The sequence below is a fragment of the Aspergillus novofumigatus genome (assembly GCF_002847465.1).
Source record: "Aspergillus novofumigatus IBT 16806 chromosome Unknown P174scaffold_1, whole genome shotgun sequence".
NCBI classification, from domain to species: domain Eukaryota; kingdom Fungi; phylum Ascomycota; class Eurotiomycetes; order Eurotiales; family Aspergillaceae; genus Aspergillus; species Aspergillus novofumigatus.
The window spans coordinates 916,017-938,677 of NW_020194274.1; the positions used below are offsets into that span (position 1 = coordinate 916,017).

At 49.9% G+C, this 22,661-nt stretch overlaps 7 protein-coding genes across 7 annotated transcripts; 4 read left to right on the top strand and 3 right to left on the bottom strand.

The window, feature by feature from the left end:
• Positions 1-42: 42 nt before the first annotated feature.
• On the bottom strand, positions 43-1,954 carry P174DRAFT_415976 (splicing factor cactin; the record flags this gene model as incomplete). The annotated part of the gene is made up of 5 exons (XM_024824458.1): positions 43-60; positions 134-166; positions 217-843; positions 902-1,378; positions 1,439-1,954. The coding sequence occupies 5 exons, from the start codon at positions 1,952-1,954 to the stop codon at positions 43-45; spliced, it is 1,671 nt and encodes a 556-aa protein (XP_024686815.1).
• A 235-nt stretch (positions 1,955-2,189) lies between these two features.
• Positions 2,190-4,168, top strand: P174DRAFT_381560 (uncharacterized protein). Its single transcript, XM_024823084.1, has 2 exons — positions 2,190-3,127; positions 3,180-4,168. The coding sequence occupies exons 1-2, from the start codon at positions 2,213-2,215 to the stop codon at positions 3,945-3,947; spliced, it is 1,683 nt and encodes a 560-aa protein (XP_024686816.1). The 5' UTR covers positions 2,190-2,212; the 3' UTR covers positions 3,948-4,168.
• Positions 4,118-8,477, bottom strand: P174DRAFT_455970 (WD repeat protein; the record flags this gene model as incomplete). The annotated part of the gene is made up of 3 exons (XM_024829382.1): positions 4,118-4,168; positions 4,243-8,056; positions 8,233-8,477. The coding sequence occupies 3 exons, from the start codon at positions 8,475-8,477 to the stop codon at positions 4,118-4,120; spliced, it is 4,110 nt and encodes a 1,369-aa protein (XP_024686817.1).
• Positions 8,478-12,067: 3,590 nt separating this feature from the next.
• On the top strand, positions 12,068-15,009 carry hmt1 (putative vacuolar ABC heavy metal transporter (Hmt1); the record flags this gene model as incomplete). Its single annotated transcript, XM_024829383.1, has 3 exons — positions 12,068-12,424; positions 12,497-13,632; positions 13,689-15,009. 3 exons carry the CDS (start codon positions 12,068-12,070, stop codon positions 15,007-15,009), a joined length of 2,814 nt encoding a protein of 937 aa, XP_024686818.1.
• Positions 15,010-15,575: 566 nt separating this feature from the next.
• Positions 15,576-16,500, top strand: P174DRAFT_381569 (uncharacterized protein; the record flags this gene model as incomplete). The annotated part of the gene is made up of 2 exons (XM_024823085.1): positions 15,576-16,241; positions 16,305-16,500. Exons 1-2 carry the CDS (start codon positions 15,730-15,732, stop codon positions 16,498-16,500), a joined length of 708 nt encoding a protein of 235 aa, XP_024686819.1. The 5' UTR covers positions 15,576-15,729.
• A 356-nt stretch (positions 16,501-16,856) lies between these two features.
• Positions 16,857-18,995, top strand: P174DRAFT_436615 (alkaline phosphatase). Its single transcript, XM_024826086.1, has 2 exons — positions 16,857-18,455; positions 18,509-18,995. The coding sequence occupies exons 1-2, from the start codon at positions 16,952-16,954 to the stop codon at positions 18,823-18,825; spliced, it is 1,821 nt and encodes a 606-aa protein (XP_024686820.1). The 5' UTR covers positions 16,857-16,951; the 3' UTR covers positions 18,826-18,995.
• Positions 18,996-20,486: 1,491 nt separating this feature from the next.
• P174DRAFT_466359 (putative 1,3-beta glucanase) lies at positions 20,487-21,650 on the bottom strand (the record flags this gene model as incomplete). The annotated part of the gene is made up of 5 exons (XM_024830546.1): positions 20,487-20,818; positions 20,869-20,870; positions 20,984-21,075; positions 21,178-21,530; positions 21,596-21,650. The coding sequence occupies 5 exons, from the start codon at positions 21,648-21,650 to the stop codon at positions 20,667-20,669; spliced, it is 654 nt and encodes a 217-aa protein (XP_024686821.1). The 3' UTR covers positions 20,487-20,666.
• Between the last annotated feature and the right edge of the window lie 1,011 nt (positions 21,651-22,661).

Genomic DNA, 22,661 nt, shown 5'->3' on the forward strand with positions numbered 1-22,661 from the left:
AAATCGGTGAGATCGTTCGATCGGTAAGCCGGCGTTGACGCTTCACTTCCGGTAGTAGATCTATAACAAATCAGTATCTGCTGTCCTGACAAACAACTGCGACTCAAGTTGGGAAATTGGGGAGAAAGCTTACTCGCTTGAACTGAAAATGAAGTTGTAGAATTCCCTTGGGACGTCAGTACTTGGAAGTGCAATAGGAGGGGCGCCAGGGCATACCTTGTCAAACGTGCTTTTAAATCCCCTCTCTCTCTTGGCGCTATAGTCCCACTCTTTGTCTACAATCCGGAATGCGATATCTTCGTACGGGGGTCCAGCCATGAATCGAATAAGGCACGTATCCTCTTCGCCAGCCGCGGCAAATGATTGTCCGCGTTTCCGTCCATGCTCGCGTTCAATGCGGTACGTAGGGGCTTTTGTTTTATCGATAAGATCGGGGTAGAAAATGTTGAACTTGTAGCCCTGGACAACTTTTGGTGGCGGATTGTCATGATCATAGTGCGTCTGGTTGTACTTGTTCCACTCATACCCCATTTGCACCCGGTTGAAGTACCGCGGCTTGCGAGGTCGGTACTTGCTGGCCCACTGCGGTTGCGCACCCGTGCTGACAGATTCCTCGCCCGTAAAGATCTCCTCGTTTTCACTGACTCCTTTAGCAAGCTCTCTCTCGTAAAGAGCTTTCGTCGCTTGCGAGAAATCCTCATTGGGAATCGATGAGAAGCGGGTGGATGCTGTAGCAGCAGACATGTTCGTTGTCTGGCTTGCGGAAGCTGCAGAGGGTCTCTCCGTCTGCCGCTGACGAAGGGGAACAAAGCCCATCTTTAGAATCTTTTGTCGCTCGCGTGCCTTCAAGCGTAGTCAGCAACAAACTGGGACCACAGATACAAGAGCAAGGGCAACTTACGACTTGATCGAGAAAAGCCCCTTCATCCAATATTTCCAACCCTTTATCCTCTGGACGAATCTGGAGCAATGGTTCGGGATCTAGATCACGAATTTCTTTCTCACTAAGCTGTTGAGGTCGTTCCTGATAGGTCTGAATGACGGGCGCAAGAGGAGCGAGCTTCGTTCGGATAGATTCAGCCTCTTCATATTGTTGTTTGCGCAACCCTCTGACACGCTCATCGATCACGGCCTGGAAGACCTTCTTCACCTTAGCGCGAGCTTTCCACACCGTCAGGCTGCGTAAAAGCTCCTCCCAATAATCGGTGTCGATAGGCTCGTTAGAGTCCAGTTTTTTCCTGACCTGCACCTCAAGGGTCTCGAGTTGCTCGTATGTTTTCGGGCTTAAGAGTCGATTGATGTCAGCGGCAACGGAGCTGAGGGCACGTCCTTCGGGGGCAGTCGTTTTCTGGCGATCTCGACAGATAACCTTCATTGTCTGAACGGAGGCGCGAGATTAGTCTCGAACGAATGAGAGCAAGACGCAGATAAGACTTACTTTCCAAAAATCCCTATTCTGTGAATTCTTCTCCAAGTTCAGGAATGTATCGATATCCTTCTCCAGCTCAAGTAATTGACTCTGAGATAATCCTTCGAAAACGCCATCAGGATCCACCAGATCCAGCTCTGAGTCCGCAATCTCGTCGTCAAGAGGGTTCCGTGTTGGATCAATAACTCGCAGAGTAACCGTAAGCCAATCTATTGGTTTCGCACGACCCTCTTTGACGCGGATCTCGGCCTTCTTTTTCGCTTGCTTGAGAACAAACATGTCCTCCTGCGCCACCCATTCACGCACTTGCTCGTCCTCCTGTAACTGATTGAGACGCACCTGGTCTCGCATGTTCCTAACCGGCCCCTGCGATGATCGACTGTTTCCATCCTCCCATTTTCTACCGTCCCGGTGTCGGTCTCTCTCGTCGTATTTGCGGTGATATTTCTGGGGCTGGCGCCACGATGAAGGGGAGCGAGAGCGGCTTCGCTTAGAGCCTGTTCTGTCAGGCAGTCGCGACGACATCCTCGTGGCTCGATCGCCTTGAATTTTGTTAAAGAGACTAGTCGCAGCAGTTGTTTTTATTGAACGTCGCGATGGCCGTCACTTTGGAAGATCCGCGAATAGTCTGGACTCTGGAGAAGCTTCCGGGGTGGAAGGTTATCCGAGCGGCAGAGTTTCCGCAGTTCGGCACGTGCTCCGCTCCGCCATCACGTCGAATACAACTGGGAGTGCTGCCTGGGATGATAATAATCAATCACAACTACTCAGCGAGAGATTTTGATGATGTCCTCGAAATGGAGGAGACTTCATCTTCCAAGGCAGGATGGGTTGCCTCCTCTTCTCTTAAGATACTCCAGAACTCTAGATAGTTACGATGTTTACATGACTGACCTTTCCAATATCTGGACCGAGCATATGAGTCGCCAGGACATTCTCAACAGAGCTGATGAAGATGCTACTACGATTGACCCGAGCGAAGACCCAGAACAGTTTGAAGTGCTTCTTGGAAAGATAGGTGAAGCTCTAAGTGGCGAATCTGGCTGTACTGCATCGCTAGAAAATGGATTGCGAGAGGATTCTATGAAATTGACAGTATCAACAAAGCTTCCTGCACCGTTGAGACCTTTAATATGGACTATTTATCTTTCAAAGGAACGGCAATCTTCTACATCTCAGCATCTTATACTCCCATTACTTCGAGCAGAAGCCGGGTGGGAGTCGCGCCAGCGAACTCTCCTTGACCACCTTAGTAAGAAAGATTGGGTACTAGGAAAGCTTTTCGATAAGATCGAGAGCATGGGTATCGATCTGAGCACCATCTTTCCTGGAATTGCTGGGCTGCGGAAAGCTCACGGGGATACGTTACTCTCCCACGCTGCCAACTACATCAAAGGAGTGGCGCCCTTTGATGAACAAGAATGGCTTGACGAAGTCGCCAAATCGTCGCCTGATTCAGTTGTTGCTGCCAACCTTCTAGCGGAAGTGTCTGGATCCGGAGAGACCAGGGAGATAGAGAGACTCGGCCCACCCCCAGACAGCTGGTGGGTGAAGCTCACAGCAACCAGAGCTAGCACCAGAGCGCCTCCAAAGCGTGGAGAAGCCACAAAAACCGCGGAGGAAAAGCCCACGAAGCCTGTTTCACAAATAGACACGGACACATACAACGATGATCTCGATGATGACGATGAGTTTGAGGTGCGTGCAACCCTTAGGTATCCCTGTACTTGTTCTAATGCTATTGCCTCAGCGACAAGAAACACCACCCAGGCTCAAAAAAGCCAAGGAACCTGAACGACAGTCACCCGCTACCACCGCTACCACCGCTGGAACCGACGGTGAGACAGATCATGAACATGAACCCACGAAACGAAGATCACTCTCGCCACAGAAGCCTCCAGCAAAGAAATCAAAAGGACTGGGTATCATAGGCGGTAAAAAGCAGATCAAGCAGAAGTCTCCAACACCGCCACCGCCCTCTCCACCACGAGATCTCGCATCCCATGAGCACGAGGCGACGGACTCGGGTACTGACCACAACGCTCAACCCTCACCATCTCCTCCTAGAGCACCAACCACTCCCCAACCCAGCGGAAGTGCAACCACTGCATCGAAATCACGCGGCCTAGGTGTCATCGGAGGCAAGAAGAAAGATCCACCACCACAACAAATTCCTCAGCCTTCTCTCTCGCCGGAATCGCAAGAAGTCCTCACCCCAGAGCCAAAGCAAAAAGGCGCGGGCAAGCTGGGTATGATCGGAGGTAAAGCCCGCAAGACCACTGAGGTTCCCCCAGCTGCCTCTACACAGAGTCGGGCCGAGACGACGACACCGCCGCCTCCAGCAAAGTCTGAGAGCGACGAGGTTTCCCGGCGAGGTGCTGTAAGGCGATCCCCTTCGCCAGTGAAACCACCGCCACAGGAGACGGAGCAGGAGCGCGCTGATCGCAAACGAGAGGAACTGAAAAGGCAGCTTGAGGCGAAGAGCAAGGCTCCGGCGAAAAAGAAAAGAAGATTCTAAGCTAGCTTTGGGCTTGTCTATAAGAGAATGTGCTGTGGATATTTCAAGGTACTTGTGGTTCTAGAGCGCTTTGGAGCGCATTTTGGATATCATGTTCTGTTCAGCATTTGATCCGTCTATCTTCCTTCGCCGAAACCAAGACGCTGCGTCTAGTCATCTATCACGACCCCTTAACCGTTAAACTTATAACCTGACTCCCATGAGTGAATATCATAAAAGTTCTATACATGTATGCAGTAAGTCATAAGAACACAAAGGGCACTCGCCAGATGTTGTCAGATGTTGATTCCGCTACTGCCCCGGTGCTGGCCCGCGACGGATCACTTCGTCGCTTGCCTTGCTCGCTCGGCGTCACCAATCGTACTTTCTTAGGTGACATCATGCCAGACGAGGACGCTGCCCCCGTCCCGGCGGACGCAGGTGAAACAGTGCTTCCGCCTGATGCGGCAACACCGAGCATACCACGGACCTTTTCGACCGCTTTACTCTCGCCTTTTGCCCATGGGTCGCGTTTGACGAACCCCAATCCGGCTTTTCTGCTAGCAGCGTCTCGCTTTCTCGATTCGTCCTGCAAAACGGCGCGATTGAACTGACGGCGTGGTCCCGGTCCACAGTCGTGCATACAGCCAGGGGTGGCGCAACCCCCTTCACTGACGGAAGGGTCGCTCAACCACATGGTAATACAAGCCATGTGGCCTCCGTGGCCGCAACCTTGACACCATGTCCAGAGAGTGGAACCCATTGGTCGAGGAACGGTATAATCACCCAGCAATGCACCATCCAAACGCTGCAGCTCGGAGGGAGGGATCTGCTCCGTCTTGAGTGAGGATCGCGATGAGGATAGCAAATGCGAGGTAGCTTCGGAGTGCTCTTCGGAGTCGGCAAATGATGAGATCTGCTCTGTAATCCAGTCGGCCGGTGGGTCAACGCTCATGCAAATGGCACAAGGTTCTTGCGGGGTGTTGCATTGATAACAGCGACGGTTATCCTGTCTCGGGTTCTCGTATGGTCGCTTGCATGTGAAGCAGAACACATTTATGAAAGTATTTGTCTGGGCATACTCATACACCGCTGGATAGGATGGTACACACAGAAGTCGAAGCTCGGCAGCCTCCAGGTACATCGACTGGCGTACGAGGTGCTCATGGTAGGTTTTGAAGATGAGCTCGCACTCCTCCCTTGGGAGAAGTTGCTCACATTCTTGAAAGAGCATGCGTAGTTTTTGAAGTAGGTGGGCAGCAGACTGTATGTCGACATGGGTGCTGCTGTGATTATACCTTATCGCTTCTTTCAGCAGTATCTCTGGCCCCCAAGGCTTGTTTCCGCTCAGGTCGGGGCTGAAAGGGATAATGACCTCGGAAAGGTCCTCCGTCGACTCAGGTATAGATCGGAAATTCGGTGCATTCTTTGCCGATGTTGAGCTGTCCTTAGGAATCTGCACGGGGCTAGACTCCGTTAGAAGTTGCGGAGGGCTCGAAGGACGTTCCAGATGAACACGGCTAGTATCAATAACACTTTCTTGAAACAATCCGTCATCCTGAAGCGCCTGTTCGTTCAATATGGAGGTGTGAGCAAGCTCTAGATTCTCATGCTGGGGAGTATAGTCCTCAATGACGGATTCATCCGTTTCAGCAATCTTCGAGCTATCGTACAGTCTTGCCGCAGAGGAAAACGATGTAGCCAGTGATTTGGAAGGGTGTGAGCTTCCTGTAGATTCTGAGAACATTGGAAAGCTCTCCGAGGATTCATGTCGGTGGAAAGGCGGTGGCCTTGGGGGCTCGATATGGGACTCGAGCGATAAGACCTTCTTAGGAAAGAGCTTGTAATCACGAATCGCTGCCCTTTTGTCCTCCATTTTCTGGTCAAACTCGTCTTCTGACGCTCCTTTGACATAATCCGGGTGGTTTCGAACACGCCAGTCCGCCTGACGACCAATGGCCCGCGGTGCTGACCTTTGGTCACTTTCCGGACTTTGAATCGCCGATGTCCCAACAAGGTCTTGTGGCGGGTTTTCGAACGAGCCGAGAGAACTATCGCCTGCATCTGACTGGCGTTTTTCAAATTGGGGTATGGAATGGTGTTCGACATCTGACGGTGACGACCAACCGTTCGAGTTCATCGTGTTCACGGTGCCTTGGTTAGAGCTCAAAACAGAGGGCGGTAAGGGCTCAATATCTGTAGCGTCATCGTTCAAAGAGGTCATTTGCGAGTGCGGACTACGCAGTGACTCGACGGGTGAGCCCGGTAAGGGTCTTGCGAGAGGTGTGGTGATGTTTGACGTGCTTTCAATTTCTGTTGTGGCATGCTTTGATGCATCTGTCTCCATTACCCCTCTGAACAAGCGGTTTTTCAATCTGTCAGTCCTCCCATCCTCCAGGGCGGGAGGTCGCTCGGCATGTTGCCCCTCTTTGGAGAGCTTTTTCTTGACATTGTGGGAGCCTCTTTCCGGGGCCTGTCGTTGCGCCCTGGCCCTGGATTCAAGCTCCTGAATAACAGCAAACTTGACTATCCTCCAAGTCTGAGCTAGCTTGGGCAGGGACACATCCTCTGCGCGCTCTGAATTTTGAGTCAACGAGTCCAACAAGGCGCGAAGTAAGTCCGCATGCTTGCGGCTATCTTTGGGAGCTTCGAGTAAGGGAGAATAGTGGCGAGCGAGGAATCGAAAGACCACAGGATCCGAAGTGGCTCCGGGAACGCTACCCACTACACCGAGCTGGCGTGGTCCAGGTGGAGGGATCTTGGATAACGTCTCTCCCAACGGAAGGACGGAAGGATTTTCAGGGGCCCCCGGCGGGGTACTGCTCAACGATTTAGAAGGACGAGTGCTACTGGGCTTACTGGGTCGAGCGCGAATGGAGATAAACGAAGGTTCATCAAGGACGTCGTCCGTCGGACTCTGGCCCAAAGGTTCTCCGCTACTGTGCTCCATCTCTAGACGATCTGTAAAGTCAGTAGCACTGAGACCCATTATACTTCGCCGAGCTCGTTTCTGAGCGAAAGCAAGGACCTCTCCATTAGGGCTCCAAGCGACGGCGCACGTGGGCCGCTGATGGATCACATGCGGAGCATAACGAATGTCGGTCTGTGTGAAAGCACCGGTTTCGCCTACTGTCCACAAAAGATCCTTGGAATGCCAGAGCAGGTCTGAAGCGTGAGCGTCATACCGATCGAATTCCCGGAAGGGGATATGCGGTCGTCGAAGGTCCCAGAGGTGAACGCGTGGATCTTCTTTGTCGTACGACGTGACCACCTGGCAAGACTGCCAATCGCCGGATTCCTTATCTGTGGAAGGCGGGCGCCATCGCACATTGAGGACGGCCTGGGGTGTCCTGAACTGGAAAGTAGGCTTTTGTCTTCGCTCAGCAGTCGAGGAAAAGTCCCAGACTTTGACCTGCCTGTCTGTCCCGCCACTGACAACATGTTGTCCATCCGGGTGCCAATCTACTGAAAAACACGGTCTATCATGAGCAGTAATCCTCATTAAAGGAGCACTGTTTTTCCGCGAGTCCCACAGTTGAATCGCACCGCTATCCGTAGCGGTCGCAAACACGAAACGGTCGCTCGGTGACCATCTGATGTCACGGACGGCGTCACTGTTGCCAATGTACTGTTCCTTACTCCCGCACATAGACACTCCACGCTCGGCGGACGCTGTCCGCAAGTCCCACATCCGGATCGTAGAATCCTGACTCCCCGACAGAAGCAACGCCGGAGCGTAAGGATTGAAAGCTAGCCGATGAACCTGACGGCTGTGTCCTTGGAAGCGGCAAAATTCCAAGCCAGTCCGATTGAGATCATAGACGACAATGCGACCATTAGCCACAGCGGTGGCGATGGTTCGGTCATAATTGCCATGTGACCATTTCACGTCCCTGACTGTCAGCTGGTCCTTGTGCCGCGCGGAAAGCCCACTCCCACCATGATGCGTGGAGGAGTAACTGATGATAGCATTGCGAAGATTGAATTCCTCAGACAGACGGTCGGGGGAGACGCGAATGGTCTTCAAGATTTCCTTCCCACCAATGACGGCGTGCGTCCGTTGCGGGGAGATGTCTAGGGCGGCTATGGGGATACCGGTCTTATGTGTAACAGTTTGAGATGCCCCAGGTCTAGAGCTGACGTTAGTTCGACCGTTTCTAAGAGGCTTGAACTCAAGCTCTATGCCAGCGGTAGCCTAATAGGCGGTGGAGTGGTGAAAGTGAAGCCAAGCAAGGGAAGTAGGTGTGACAATGATAAAATTTAGGATGATAGAAACCCAAACCGAAGAAGGAAAGGAAAGCCGTACAATGACTTGGACCTGGTTGAGCGGGGACCAGCAGACAGGTCTGCACGACCCGTTGAAGTCTGCGGGCTGGGGGGCCGAGACCCAGAGAAAAAAGGCTGGGCAAATCTTGCTAGAGCATTGGCCGCTCGATGGGAGTATTTTTGGCCTTGATGCACAGGCGCAGGAGGAGGGGGAGGGGGAGGAGCTGGAGATTGATGTGAAGTAGAAGTGTTGCCACGAGTGGGCAGTCGAGGAAGATCGGTCATGGTGGATCAAATGATGCACGACTCAGCATCGAGACAAGGTTAGTCGGTCAAGACTCATCCTGCTGAAGATCGAAGCTTCATCCTCGATCATTAGGTAGGTACCGAGCAATAGTCAGATGAACAACAAAATGCTTACAAAGATTGTAGAGCAGAACATACGGAGGAGTTAAGTCACTTGATGGTCAATAATGGCAGCAATCCATGGATTGTCTGGGGGTGGGGACAGAAAGGGGGAGGCGGAGCCACTGCAGTTGCAAAAAGGGTGTGGGATTGTGTATGCCTTCAAAGTAGAGGAAGCTGGGGATTGGAGGTAGAAGGTTACAGGTAGGCTTGGTGTTAGTATTATTGGTTGGAACCAGACAGCGGATGACCAAGGAAATGCAGCTCCAAAGGAAACGGACAAGAAGGGATACTTGGTTGGATGATGCTTGCAAACTCGATAGAGCGGAGGAATGGATGACAAGGAGTGAGGATGATGCTTATGATGGATGATGGATTGATGGCAATGAAGTGAACAGGCCAATTGCAATGCTCCACACTATGCTTCGATTGCTTGGCACACTGTCAAGTAATGGATCAATGTACCTCTGTAGACGAATTGCAACATTCTGTCGATGTAATCAGATGGTAATGATCAATCTAGTACGGAGTACCTTACCTTGCGTAATAGTCGCAAATCGAGGGACGGAAGAAGATGAGGATCAAAAAAAGAGTGGCAAGGACGCGTGATGTGCGGGCTGTTGGTGCGGGAATGATTAGCGTCCAGAGTGGGTTCATTTGTTTGCAGGCGGGAAGCAGCTAATCGATAGATAATCTGAGGCTTTTGAGCTCATGGAGCTGAGACTACCTAAGACTGAGAGACTAAATAATAATAGCAGCCACTCAGGTTGAGAATTCGTCGTACTAGGGGGAGTTTAGGCAGATAGAGTAGGCAAGGTACTAGTACTAGTTAGCAAGTCTGTCCAAGGCAAACACAGGTATGCTACATGCCCAGCTGATAGATCATAAGCAGTTAGCGACCAGCAAGTTGACCAGGAGAACCCTTGGAATAATACCTCTTGTGCACGGCCGTTGGGAAGACAAGTGAAAAGGACTGCATATCAGCCCAGATCATGGGTCTGAAAAATGTGTTGTCTTAAATCCTAGGTAGAGAGGTACTACTGTAGACATCTAGATGTATGCAAATCGAATATCAAAGCGTTGGATGCATGCATGCATGATAAGAGGCGGTCTGGAAGCTTTCTGCATCCATTGTCTCGAGACACATGGGTGTAGTTCACCAAACCAAAAGGTAAAAAGTGATAATTCGGCCAAATTAAGTACTGGGTTCGAGCAATCTAACTAGTCCACTATCTAGATCCGGGTTTCTTCTTAATAATGACTGAGACTTGAGTCTTACCTGGTGGTGCAGTGCTTCGAGCTTTGTGTCTTAAACATCCATGATGATGTGGTACATCCATGGGTACATACCAACCATGAGAGATGTTTTAGATCATCCGGGCACTCGGGACTGAAGGGTGGGACAAACTATCTAATCAGGAAAAAACAAATAACAAACGTCAAACGGCCTAACCAGGGCCTCATCTACGCAAACGAAGGAGCTCGGTGTTCGGATCTCGACATATTCCTCCTAGGTGTTAATTATTGTCCTCTTGGGTTATCAGGTAGATCTGCAGATGGGTTATGACTTCCAAGACCAGGTATAGATTCCCGAAAAGTTGTTTGTGATTGAACAGGTACACCACCCCTGAAAGCCTCAACCTGCTGTCAGCCACTTACGCAGAGTAATACCTCTCATACTCGAGGCATTGAAATGCTGGGCGGCACATCTCTCACTGGGAATATCACCTTAAACTAAGCGTCAAACGTCCAAGGTGCTAGACCAGCGTCATCAAATGTAGTTACTTCACATATGCGATTCAAACCAAGGCGGAAATCGAAAATCCAATATATAAGGTTGGATTTGGACTGTAGTCCAGCGGCCATAGTACCCATAAGGCTGGCAATCAACGATCTTCAGCAAACAAAGCCGCATGATTTGATTGTAGCTCGGACCCATTCATCGATCGAAGTAAGCAGTAAGTATTTAGTACCTTTTGGTATATCGAAGATCTATCTTGACTCGTTCCACAACGATTTCCTTGCGCCTGCTGACCAGTCATCTTTCTGTCTCACCCTAGAGTCTAGAGCGTCCATCGTCTCCCGACAGGTTGGACTACGAGCACTACTTGCGTTATGAAGCTCATCTCTGACATCCAATCTCTTCCATTCTACCCCATAATCACTCCTCCCCATCGGAAGGGTCTTTCTAGCTCCATGAACCAATCATAAGTTTCAGTGGAGCTGTTGGACCCCTGTAGGGTTTTGGGCATGAAGCTCTGACCTTGTCTGTTCAATTTATAGAATCCTGAGAACCTTGCCAACTGGCGTCTCCGTGGACATTCATGCTCTCACCCTAGACAAACAATGACAGGAACGAGTTAGACACGATCCTTGATCCCGCGAAGTGGATTGAGAGAGAACAGTTTTGAGGGGAATCAAGATTCAACGAGACTCTCAGACCACAGGATCGATCAAAAGATAGGTGTTCGAAAAATACCTTAAGATAGTCATCCGACCTAAGGAATACGTACACCTAAAATATGGGCGGAGATGCATACCAAGGTAACCTACTCCGGAGTACAGCTGTTGCAGCCCACTGAATTTTCTGCTGTGTCGGAATATTTTTAACATTATTTTTTATTTTATTTTATTAGATTTATTTAGTACTAGTATCAATCTGGCAGTTGACTACTCCGTACCACCTGCTAGAATTTCGCCTCCCAGGATCCACAAGCTTCAGCAGGCTCGAACGGAGCTAACCAGACTATGGAGTAGATAAACCAGTCCCAGAGAGAAAAACAGAGAGTTCTCGACTCCAGTCCGGATCCTGCATGGCGGAACCCGCACACCGTCATTCCACCCAGACAGACTAGTTATTATTCCGTCGTCCTCGATGATCAATCCTGAGCTGGATCTCTCCATTGATCTGCTCTACCTTTCCCTTCACTCTCGCTATCCTTCCTCTCTCCTTCCTGATCTCCTCTTCATTTCGTTATCCTTCTATCTCTTGTATGGTCCAACGCTTCACCATATAGTAGGGGTTTTTCCTTCATCCCTGTTCGTGTCCCTGTCCCCACGTATAGCTTTTTAATCAATACGCTTTTTTTTTGGCTCTATTGTACCTATTGTCTGCATTCTTCTATTCTTCTCACTGTGTTTTTCTTGCTTTCGTCGTTCTGCGTCGCCTGAATTGGTACCGAGGTTCGTTATCACGACCAGCAAGGGGAAATAACGAAGAGCTGCAGCGTTCGTTCAGTCTCTACAAGCCTACATAACAGTTAATCCGCAGATCCTCTGCTCTCGACTGCCCTCTGGCCTCTGTTCCTACGCTGACAGTCGTTTCCGGCCCGGCTCCTACTCCAACCCGCTGTCCCTACCGCTTCTTTTTCGTATCCCTCGGTCAAGACGGAATAATACGGCAATTGTGTCATGGAAACGTTTTGATGAACGTGTGATTGTGTCGGATATTGCGCGGAGGATCGATCATGATGGCTTCCCATCATGGAACGCGTGAGCTGTTGGCGTATCTTCGCACAGCCTCCCCAATCATACTCCTCCTTGTTTTTGTCGTGGCTTTTGTGACCAACTCTATTCGCACTGCTAGAACTGTGACCCAAAATCGCAATGCAGTGTGCACAGGACCGGGTGGACGACCTCTACCGAAGCGGTCAAGAAGCACAATGGTCGTTGTGAAGGAAACACAGAAGTTCTCTCAGAGCGCAAAGCTGCTTTTCAAGTGGCTGTCGGCTCTTGTGCTCGTGACTTTGGTTGCCGATGCCGCCATCAACGTGGTTCATGTTATGGTTGCCAGATCGGAGCACTGGTGGTGTGGCCAGGCTGTGGTGGTAAGTCAGACAACTCGAGGCTTGAACGGCTGGTGCGTCGATTGTCGACCCAGCGGCTGATAGATATGTTAGATCTACGTTGTGGGGTCATTTTTCGTTTACGCGGTCATCCTCGTCTCTCTGTTAGACAGTAAACCCTCTCCGTCCTCAACTCAGCTCATTCCATGGATTGTCGCAATCCCTTTCGAATTGGCCATTGTGGGGGCCTCCCTTTCGATCTACTCCACCGTTCACCGTGAACCCGTGGTAGGGAACCCTTCCGGTGGTCGACTACGGCAGGGCATGACGGGTTGGGAGTCAATGGAGGTCGTCTCAAATTGTATAAGAGTACTCATTTTGGCGAGCTTGGTTATAATCTACTTGTTCTGCTCCATCAGTGCGAGGACTAGTGCACGGAAGGCAGCCCGAGATCAGGCCGATGGCCCAACCGAGTCGACAGGATTGCTCGATCCCGCGCACGCAGAAACAGGCACTAATGGCACGGCTTACGGCTCGACTCATGCCTCGCAAGGAAACCAGCAGCCTTCCAAACCGACCGATCCATGGGTCCGTCCCACCACAGTTCCTTCAACCAGCTGGTGGGAATATCTCAGCGGCTATTCTTTATTCTTTCCTTACCTGTGGCCTTCCAAGTCTCGTCAATTGCAGTTCATTGTGGTCATCTGTTTCGTGCTGATTGTTCTCCAACGTGTCGTCAATGTTATGGTCCCCTATCAGGTGGGAGTGATTACCAACATCTTGTCGAAAACGGATGGTGACTTCCGTGTCCCGTGGTTTGAGATCTGTCTCTACATTCTTTATCGGTGGCTACAAGGCAATCAGGGCTTGATTGGTTCGCTGCGGTCTAGCCTATGGATCCCAGTAAGCCAGTATTCTTACATGGAGCTATCCACGGCTGCCTTTGAACACGTGCACGGTCTCAGTCTCGATTTCCACCTGGGAAAGAAAACCGGGGAGGTGCTATCTGCCCTGAGCAAAGGCAGCTCTATCAATACCTTCCTGGAACAGGTTACTTTTCAGGTTGTGCCAATGCTGGTAGATCTCTGTGTCGCCATCGGATACTTGCTTATCGCCCTTGACGCTTATTATGCACTCGTTGTTACTGTCGTCACCTTTTGCTACCTTTATGTTACCGTACGCATGGCCCAGTGGAGAGCGGAGATCAGACGACAGATGGTGAACGCGTCGAGGCAAGAGGATGCTGTGAAGTAAGTATTGCCCATAAAATATCAGGCGGAATCTGAAGGCTGACATGGTGGATCAGGAACGATTCTATGGTCTCATATGAGACTGTCAAGTATTTCAACGCAGAGGACTACGAATTTAATAGATATCGGGGCGCCGTTTCGGACTATCAAAAAGCCGAATACCATGTTCTCTTCTCTTTGACCTTGATGAATACGTCGCAGAATACCGTCTTCATGCTGGGTTTACTGATCGCATGTTTCATTGCCGCCTATCAAGTCTCTCTCGGCCAGCGGGATGTCGGCCAATTTGTCTCCCTTCTCACATACATGGCACAGCTTCAAGGGCCTCTCAACTTTTTCGGCACCTTTTACCGCTCAATCCAATCGGCCTTGATTAACTCCGAGCGAATGCTAGAATTATTCAGGGAGCAGCCCACTGTGGTTGATAAGCCTGGCGCAATGCCTCTGGCTGTATGCAAAGGTGACATTAAGTTCGAGGACGTTGAGTTTGCGTACGATACCCGCAAACCTGCGCTCAATGGCCTTACGTTCCATTGCGAACCGGGCACAACCACAGCACTCGTTGGCGAGTCAGGCGGTGGCAAGTCAACCGTCTTCCGTCTCCTGTTCCGATTCTACAATGCGAGAAATGGACACATCCGAATCGACGGACACGATGTGGAGAAAATTACGATTGATTCGCTCCGAAGACACATCGGAGTTGTGCCGCAAGATACGGTCCTTTTTAACGAAACATTGATGTACAATCTGAAATATGCCAACCAGAACGCCACGGATGAGGAAGTATACGAGGCTTGTCGCGCTGCCAGCATTCATGATAAAATCATGTCCTTCCCTGATGGCTACAACACCAAGGTAGGCGAGCGTGGTCTCCGACTCAGTGGAGGAGAGAAACAGCGGGTGGCGATTGCTCGAACCATCTTGAAAAACCCCCGCATCATCCTCTTGGATGAGGCGACGGCCGCCTTAGATACAGAGACCGAAGAGCACATCCAAGGCGCGCTATCGACTCTTTCCCGTGGCCGCACCATGCTGGTCATAGCTCACCGCCTAAGTACTATTACCACGGCGGATCGCATCTTGGTCTTGCACGAGGGTAGGGTCGCAGAAAGTGGCACGCATGATCAGCTACTGGCTATGAAAGGCCGGTATGCTAGCATGTGGCGCAAACAGATTCGAGCCCAGCGCGCTGCCGCAGAAGCACAGGTCCTTCAAGATCGCGCTCAACGTCTGCGAAGTGCATCTACGACTGCTGTTGGAGACGACAGCTCCAGCCAGTCTGATGAGGATCGCAACGGCAAAGATCATCCGACCACAGCTCGACCAGCGCAGGGTCAATATTCCGTCAAATCATCGGATGATAGCCAGAAAGGGTAGAGTACGAAAACGGTTACACCGTCATCCATCACCGTCTCTATTCTTCTCGGGTAAAGAAACAGTTCATACTTTGAAGAGCGATTTCGTTTGTCATTATAGAGTTGACGGAGTGATGAGATACCATTCCCGGGTTTCCGATTGATTTTCTGCCTTTCTGTGCTGACTTGCCGTCCTACTATCGAGTTTATTGGCGTTCTGAGTGGCTTACGAGGTGTCAAGAAGTTTCTGGGATTTTGTAAATGCCTGGTCTTTAATTTGCGTTCGCGGCACAGGCGGAACAAAAAGGGTTCGATGCTTGGATAGCAAGAACATAGACTACCTATCTAATTACATCGCCAGAACGGCTTCTTCGGCAGCTTTACTCCTGGAATTCATTACACGCGATCTTCTGTAGGAAACAGTGACGTGATTGATGCCTGAGGCCTTCATATGTCCCCAAAGATGTGTTGGGGCGGATTGCCATTGCGCAGGCTTCGATTGGCTGCCGCTTTTCCGCTTACATCACCGTTCCTCGTATGGATGCAGGCCTGTTGGCCTGAAATTCCAGGCACTAAGCATTCTAGCTCAACAGCTTTTTCGACTCCTGGGCATCCTTTTCCACTGGATCGGTCAGCGTCAGATATCATTTACAGATATTCCACCGAGCATCTATCGCTGGAAGAGGGATTCAACAGTCAACGTCTTTGCGTTACATTCACACGCGAAATCATTTCGACCTCGATGATGCAACCTCCATCACCCCAGTTACTCCGAGCCCTGCGCGCCAGCATCTCCGGCGTCAACACTGGCAGTCTTTGCTCAACTGTCCCTCGATCCCGCTGTGCCATACGACCCACTGCTCTATTAGGGTCTTCCCGCCGCAACAACAGCAACCATGCCCGCCCGACCCGAATGATTCCTCGCTCCCATACGCCAAAGCCAACCAGCCATGACCGAGGCCCACCGTCAAAGGAGGACACGCAGACAGATTTTGCCGCGCTCAATGTACTAGGTAACATCCCAGCGCCGACGACCGCCATTGATGCCTGCCTTGATTCCGGATTCCATCTGAATAGTGGGGTCAAGGTGACCGGTGGAGATGGGGTCCTGCTCGTTGGCGGGGAGGCTTTCGCCTGGAGGCCCTGGAAAGTCAATGAGGGTGCGATATCCGACATGTTGAATAAAAAGGGCCAGTTTGAGGTGGACGAGCAGGCGTGGGGGCTCCTGGGGCTTGTGTGGCCTCGTCCTGGTGAGTTGGCACTTTTCCCGGCACTCTGCCAAAGGCGTGCTGACCGTTGGATTTCTTCGTGTCCTAGACTTGCTGCTTATTGGTATGGGGCTTCGGTGTTTCCCTTGTCTCCTGAAACAAGACGACATATCAATTCCCTGGGTATTCGTGTTGAGGTGCTGGATACTCGGAATGCGGCTGCGCAGTTTAATATGCTTGCGACCGAGAGAGGCGTTTCGGAGATCGCTGCAGCTATGATTCCTATTGGGTGGACTGGGAAGTAGAAGACTGATCTTCTATTAGATGAATATATTTGAGTGAAATCGGTCATGATGCTTCTGTTATACCCATCCATTCTGTCCGCTATTTGTACACTATCTAAGACATACGCTCCCAATAGTTCATTGTACATCTTCATCGCCGTAGAACGTCAGAAGATGATCAGTGCCTATATGCAATTCGGGTCCTATTCTACGGAGTAGATACCGTCGAGAGCTACCTGTGTACTGTAGGCTGCTTAACTATCTCATCGTGGGCTTATCAAGCGAATCAGCGCGTGACGTATTCCTAGTCCCGTGAGCTGCCAAGCCCAATGCAGCTGCAGCCACAAGGGACTCCTGATCCCCAGCTTCAGGATTCCTCACTATCTCGCTTTACGCTCGTTAAATGATTCAGTGCATCAAATAAATCTCGTTGATTTCACTCTCTAATTCGACCTGAGATATCCTGCCTAGTATGGCGCGAGACGAGCCTCTTTTGGCTCCGCGCCCTTCCTCGGAGAACAACTCCATTCGGAATGCGGAAGAGGAGGACGCACTGTTGACCGGGGAGCGAACCGGGCGAGGTCAGGAACGACGAGGTTGGACTTTCTGGCGAGAAGTCGGTCTCTTCACCTGGGCGCTCCTAGCTACAATTGCTGTTATTGTGCTCGCAGTCGTCTACCAGCATGAAACGAGCAAGCCGAACGTTGGCTCAAGACCGACCTGGGGTCCGGGAGGGAAGCCGACCGGCAAACGCAACCTGATCTTTATGGTGTCGGACGGAATGGGCCCTACCAGTCTTACCATGACTAGAAGCTATAGACAATTCGCGGAGGGATTGCCGATTGACGACCGTTTGGTGCTGGACGGCCACATCATTGGAACTTCGAGGACGAGGTCGAGTTCTAGTCTGGTGACGGATTCGGCGGCCGGTGCGACGGCTTTCTCTTGCGGTTTCAAGAGTTACAATGGTGCCATCTCTGTGCTTCCGGATCACTCGCCATGTGGAACCGTCCTCGAGGCTGCGTCCTTGGCCGGCTACAAGACCGGACTTGTTGTGACGACTCGGATCACCGATGCCACGCCTGCTTGTTTTGCTTCGCACGTTAACATGCGACAATACGAAGACCGGATCGCCGAGCAGGAAATTGGCGAGCACCCGCTCGGGCGCGTCGTCGATCTTATCTTCGGTGGTGGTCGTTGCCATTTCCTGCCCAATTCGACAGATGGGAGCTGCCGGGCAGACGATCGCGACTTGGTCAGCGTCGCAAAGGAGAAGGGATTCAGCTATCTTGATGATCGGAAGGGTTTTGACTCACTAAATGGCGGATCGGAAGCCAAGCTGCCCCTCCTGGGTCTGTTCGCGGAGAAGGACATTCCTTTTGAAATCGACCGTCGTAATCAGAACGACGTCTACCCGTCTCTGGAAGAGATGGCCCGCACTGCACTCAAGATACTCAGCGATGCTACCGCTGATAGTGAGCAGGGGTTCTTCTTGATGATCGAAGGTTCTCGTATTGATCATGCCGGACACGGCAATGATCCCGCAGCGCAGGTCCACGAGGTTATTGCGTACGATAAGGCATTCGCTGCTGTGCTGGACTTCCTTGAGAAAGACTCGACGCCCGGTGTTGTGGTTAGCACATCTGACCATGAAACGGGTGGCCTGGCGGCCGCTCGGCAGCTGCATACCACCTACCCGGAGTACAAATGGCTCCCCGGGGTTCTGGCCAACGCCAGCCATTCCACCGAATTCATTGACAACAAGCTTCGGAAGTTTCTCTCTACGGAGACGAAAAAGAACAATCAGCAACGTTATGTTCGAGAGCTCTTGGAGAAGGGTCTAGGTATTACCGATGCCACAGACGAGGAGATCGATTCTATCCTCGATCCAAATTCGCCGATAAGCTCGCAGTATCAGTTTGCCGACATTATCAGTCGAAGAGCGCAGATTGGCTGGTCAACCCACGGCCACTCTGGTAAGTACCAGCCTCTATAACATGGAGCAGAGGAGATCGGCTAACTGTCGCAGGTGTGGACGTCAACATCTATGCATCCTCTTCTAAAGATGCCTGGCCCCTGGTTGGGAACCACGAAAATACCGAGATCGGCCAGTTCATGGCAGACTACCTTGACCTGGACGTGGAGAACATCACCAAGCACCTACAATCATCCAGCGCCTGGTCGTTCGCCGGCGGTGAAGTCCAGCCCTTCGCCTGGCTAGGGGATCCCTTGGGCGAGAACGTCCGCACCGAGGGCTTGGATACCTACCACGGAGAGTTCAGGAAACGCTCTATGGACGTGGACGGCATGGAGAAGAGGGAGTGCGGGTGTGGAGGAATGCACTGATTTGATTGAACAGGGTTATATCTGTTATATCTCATTTCCTTTAGGAGCACGGCGTTTGGACATACTATCATATCAAGCATCAATGACATTATTTGTGGCAGCCAACCCAATACACCGTCGGATTCAGTTGCCTTTACTCGTCTCCATTCCTGACCACCCATAGACACCTCCCACTGACTGACCACTCCCGTTTACAGGCAGACGCGAAGCAAATTAAAGAAAGAAAGAAATAAAAAAACATACAACAGCCGGGATTCGCTGGTGGTCACCCACCCAACTACTAACCGGCCGGCGTGTGGCTTGAACGCGGCCAATACCCCAGTGGGTGCCCTTACTGGTGATGGGGGTGATGCTGCTTTAATAGCATGGTGATTAGTGTGAGTGTAGTTTAGTGAGGTGGTGATGCCTGGAGAATACATCACCAGCCTGGAGCATACATCACCTATAGAAAGTAAATTTAGCTAAGGGGGGAGGTGTGATCTAATAGGCGCTAAGCCAGGCATCTTGATTAGATAATAGACTAGAATAAAACACTAAGTACTTCACCATAAGTGCATAGCCATAGTCTTTTCTCCTTTTAGATAATGGGCTAAGAAGTATCAGGCCACAGGCTGCAGCACCATTATGCAAGGAGCCCTATTTAGATAATTCAAGATGCTATCCATGCAGTATTCTCATTTACTTTTATGCTATAGGTATATAGGTATCATATGGGTTGCCAGTGGCCACAGCCAACAGCTACCAACACTGCTAATGTCCGAGTTAGGCTAGGCGTAGATGATGCTGTTCTGGATGTAGGTAGCGGTGGAGCCCTTACATAATAATAAAGAGGAATGTGCATGATTCAAGCCGCTAAACCTTGTATTCAAAGAGGGCGGTGAAGACTGTCATTTACTACTTTCTAAAGGAGGATTACATCACATAGCTGAATGGAATTCTTATTATTTCTTTATGCACTTCCTCAGATACTCTACACTGCCTACTTCCTACCAGTCTGTCACAAGAAGTACAATGCTGAGAGACTCATCAGCTAAGGACCATTTTCTTAATAGGTCATGTCCACATCATCATTCCTCAGTGCTGGGGGCAAGCTGGATAAATATTAGATGGTAACAGTCAAATCCTACTTTAATATATGCCAGGACCATGCACTGGTTTCGCTGTCTAGGGCATATTACTATAGGATATTACGCGTTCAAGTGTTCTTTCAAAAGGTCTACTCAACACTTGGACCTGTGGAACTCATCCTATGCATGCTGTCCAAGAGCTTAACCAACCTTTCCAAACTTAATCCAATAGTGATCATACCCAAAATCCATACAGTGTTTCGAGGTAATAACACTTTTACTACAAGAGGCCCAAGCAATTTACAACAAGCATAAAGCTATTCTAGTTCACCATAGTAGTATTATTCCTCAACTAGTACCCAGATCTTACATCTGCTAATCAAACCAGGTCCTTTACACCAACAAAAGCATGCTTCCTTCAGAAGAATCTCCACACAGTGAACTTAACATAGGTATTTAAGATCCATACAAGGGTGAATGAGCACTTACAAGTTCATAAAGGAAGTACACAAGAGAAAGAAGACAACCAGCTCCTAGAAGCAGGAAGACAGAACCACTAGTGATATTAACTGCAGGACCTTTATCACCTTCCTCACTCCGTGCGGTCATCTCTCTGCTAATTTCTACCTTTATCACCTTCCTCACTCCACGCAGTCATCTCTCTGCTGATTTCTACTTCAGCAAGATCAAATCACAGGTATCCCCAGAGACCGCCATATACGTCATTTTGGAGACGCAGAATGTGAGGTTGTTCTTGTATGGATCCAGGAACTCTTACAGCAGTGGTAGGATATTCATAGGCCCACTAAAGCTGCATTTTAAGAGCATGAACTCCAGGTCAGACTGGTAAGTCTCATCATAAATAGAGTAGGGAGTCACCTGCATTATCTCATAGCAGGTAACATAGCAGTATAAGCACAGTTCACCTTATGGCATATCAGCGATGGTCTAGACGAACAGTGAAACCATCAATGACATCTGTAATGAATAAGTACAAATTTATAACAGTCAGTCAGCCATGTTCTCCACAGCTACTTGAAGGAGTTTAACTTACCGCAACAGTATTTCCCTATATTAGGGTCTTGACACACATCTCATTCCATCCAGCCCAAATGATACCACTAGGTTCAGACAGGACAACATGATCATCCTCCCAGGGGCAGGTGACTAAGGCACTCTCAAACTATGCTTAGAGAGGCTATCTGCAGGTTCTGTCGCACATTAAATTAGTCAATATATTATTATGCGTGGGCCCTCTCCATTATAAGGCCTTGAGCATTTGCACTTGATCATCACATCTGATCAGACGGGTCAGAGATGCTTTGTAGGTGGACAAAACACCACTCAAGACATCCTGGTCCTGTTCATCATCCCACAGGTAGAAGCCAGGGAATTTGCGCTTTCCAATGGCCCCAGTTCCGGTGTGGAGCCAAGCCAGGAGAGATAAGGTATAGCCATTCCAGACATCTTGGGAATAGAGTGGGACTTCCCCTATCAGGCTGATAGACTCCATAATTACTTTAGTGACAAGATTGTACACCCAGGTATCAGTGCTCTGCTCAACGTAGAAGCCCCAGTCCTGATAGTTGCCGGTCTCGACATAATCCTGCATATAGAACGAGAACCAACTATAGAGGCCTAAGATAGACTATTAGATCCATAGGTATGCACGTAACACAATGGCAAACGCGGGGATGTCCTACTAGATCCTAGCATATAGACAGTTAAAGAATTAATGACTCTCACAACCCAGGCCATGGCATAGCCAGCTATATTATGGCCACAGTTGGCGAAATTAGGGTCATTAGGAAACAGGCTGGGCTTAAAAGGCTCTGGCGCCGCAGGAAGCAGTTAGAAATATAGTGTTTCAGTCTAGATTATTCCCATCACAATATTCCGCGCTCCCGAAAGCTGATATTAGTAAAGAATATTATATTTAGATGCAGTGCTATACATCCATGTTGGTCTATGGCTCTTAACCAAGATCCCTTAAGCAGAAAAAACATTAATTTAATCTTGGGACTTCACATTAAGATCATGGTCTGCTGTCCATGCCCATATGTTTTCCAGATAAGCAGAAGCAGAAGAAGTGGTATAGAGCAGTAACAAAGCAGCTATATAGCTTTATTTAATGAAAGGGAATTACTTCTTTGGGTATTTAGAGGCCTAGGGATTGGAGCCCTTTGCGCCTCTAACCTAGAAGAGGGAATCTGCAGGGAAAACAGTCAAATCATAAGAAATGATGAATACATTAAGGACTAGGAGTTCACCCTATAATCCTGCTAAATCTTGGCTTGATTCATGGATATTCTATTCCACTAGCACAGCTGCCTGTGGTGGGACCTGAAACAGTGAACTGCAAATCTTAGATCTTGATGACCCTAACATCGCCTTCATCGCCTACTTGGACCATAACAAGTGGATGGTCAGCATCCTGAAATTTGGCGCCTGTTGCCATCATCTGGGACCAAGCCTGTCCAATAATGTGGGACCCTTTGGGGATCTTCAGGGCATCTATTACTTTTGAGACACCATGAGGAATGTAGATGATTGATAACAGATTCATAGTAATAATGAATAAACTATTAAGAATGATAGTATTGTCAGTGACAGGGTCACCCTTAGCCCTGCAAGCCTTTATATTAAACACCTGGCTGTGACTAATATCAGCATATTATAGTTAATGGCGGGTGAAAAGGTTGAATATTCCTTTGTCATAAGAATTAGTGCTAATGAGTTCTTTAGCGCGCTGCATAGTTGGAAGCACTT

What these genes read in the sequence shown, in the direction of transcription:
- P174DRAFT_381560 (XM_024823084.1), top strand. Translation starts at nt 2,213, where the DNA reads ATGATGTCCTCGAAATGGAGGAGACTTCATCTTCCAAGGCAGGATGGG. An exon ending in ATGATGACGATGAGTTTGAG is followed by an intron (nt 3,128 to 3,179) that starts GTGCGTGCAACC and finishes CTATTGCCTCAG; the next exon opens with CGACAAGAAACACCACCCAG.
- P174DRAFT_436615 (XM_024826086.1), top strand. Translation starts at nt 16,952, where the DNA reads ATGGCGCGAGACGAGCCTCTTTTGGCTCCGCGCCCTTCCTCGGAGAAC. An exon ending in GTCAACCCACGGCCACTCTG is followed by an intron (nt 18,456 to 18,508) that starts GTAAGTACCAGC and finishes TAACTGTCGCAG; the next exon opens with GTGTGGACGTCAACATCTAT.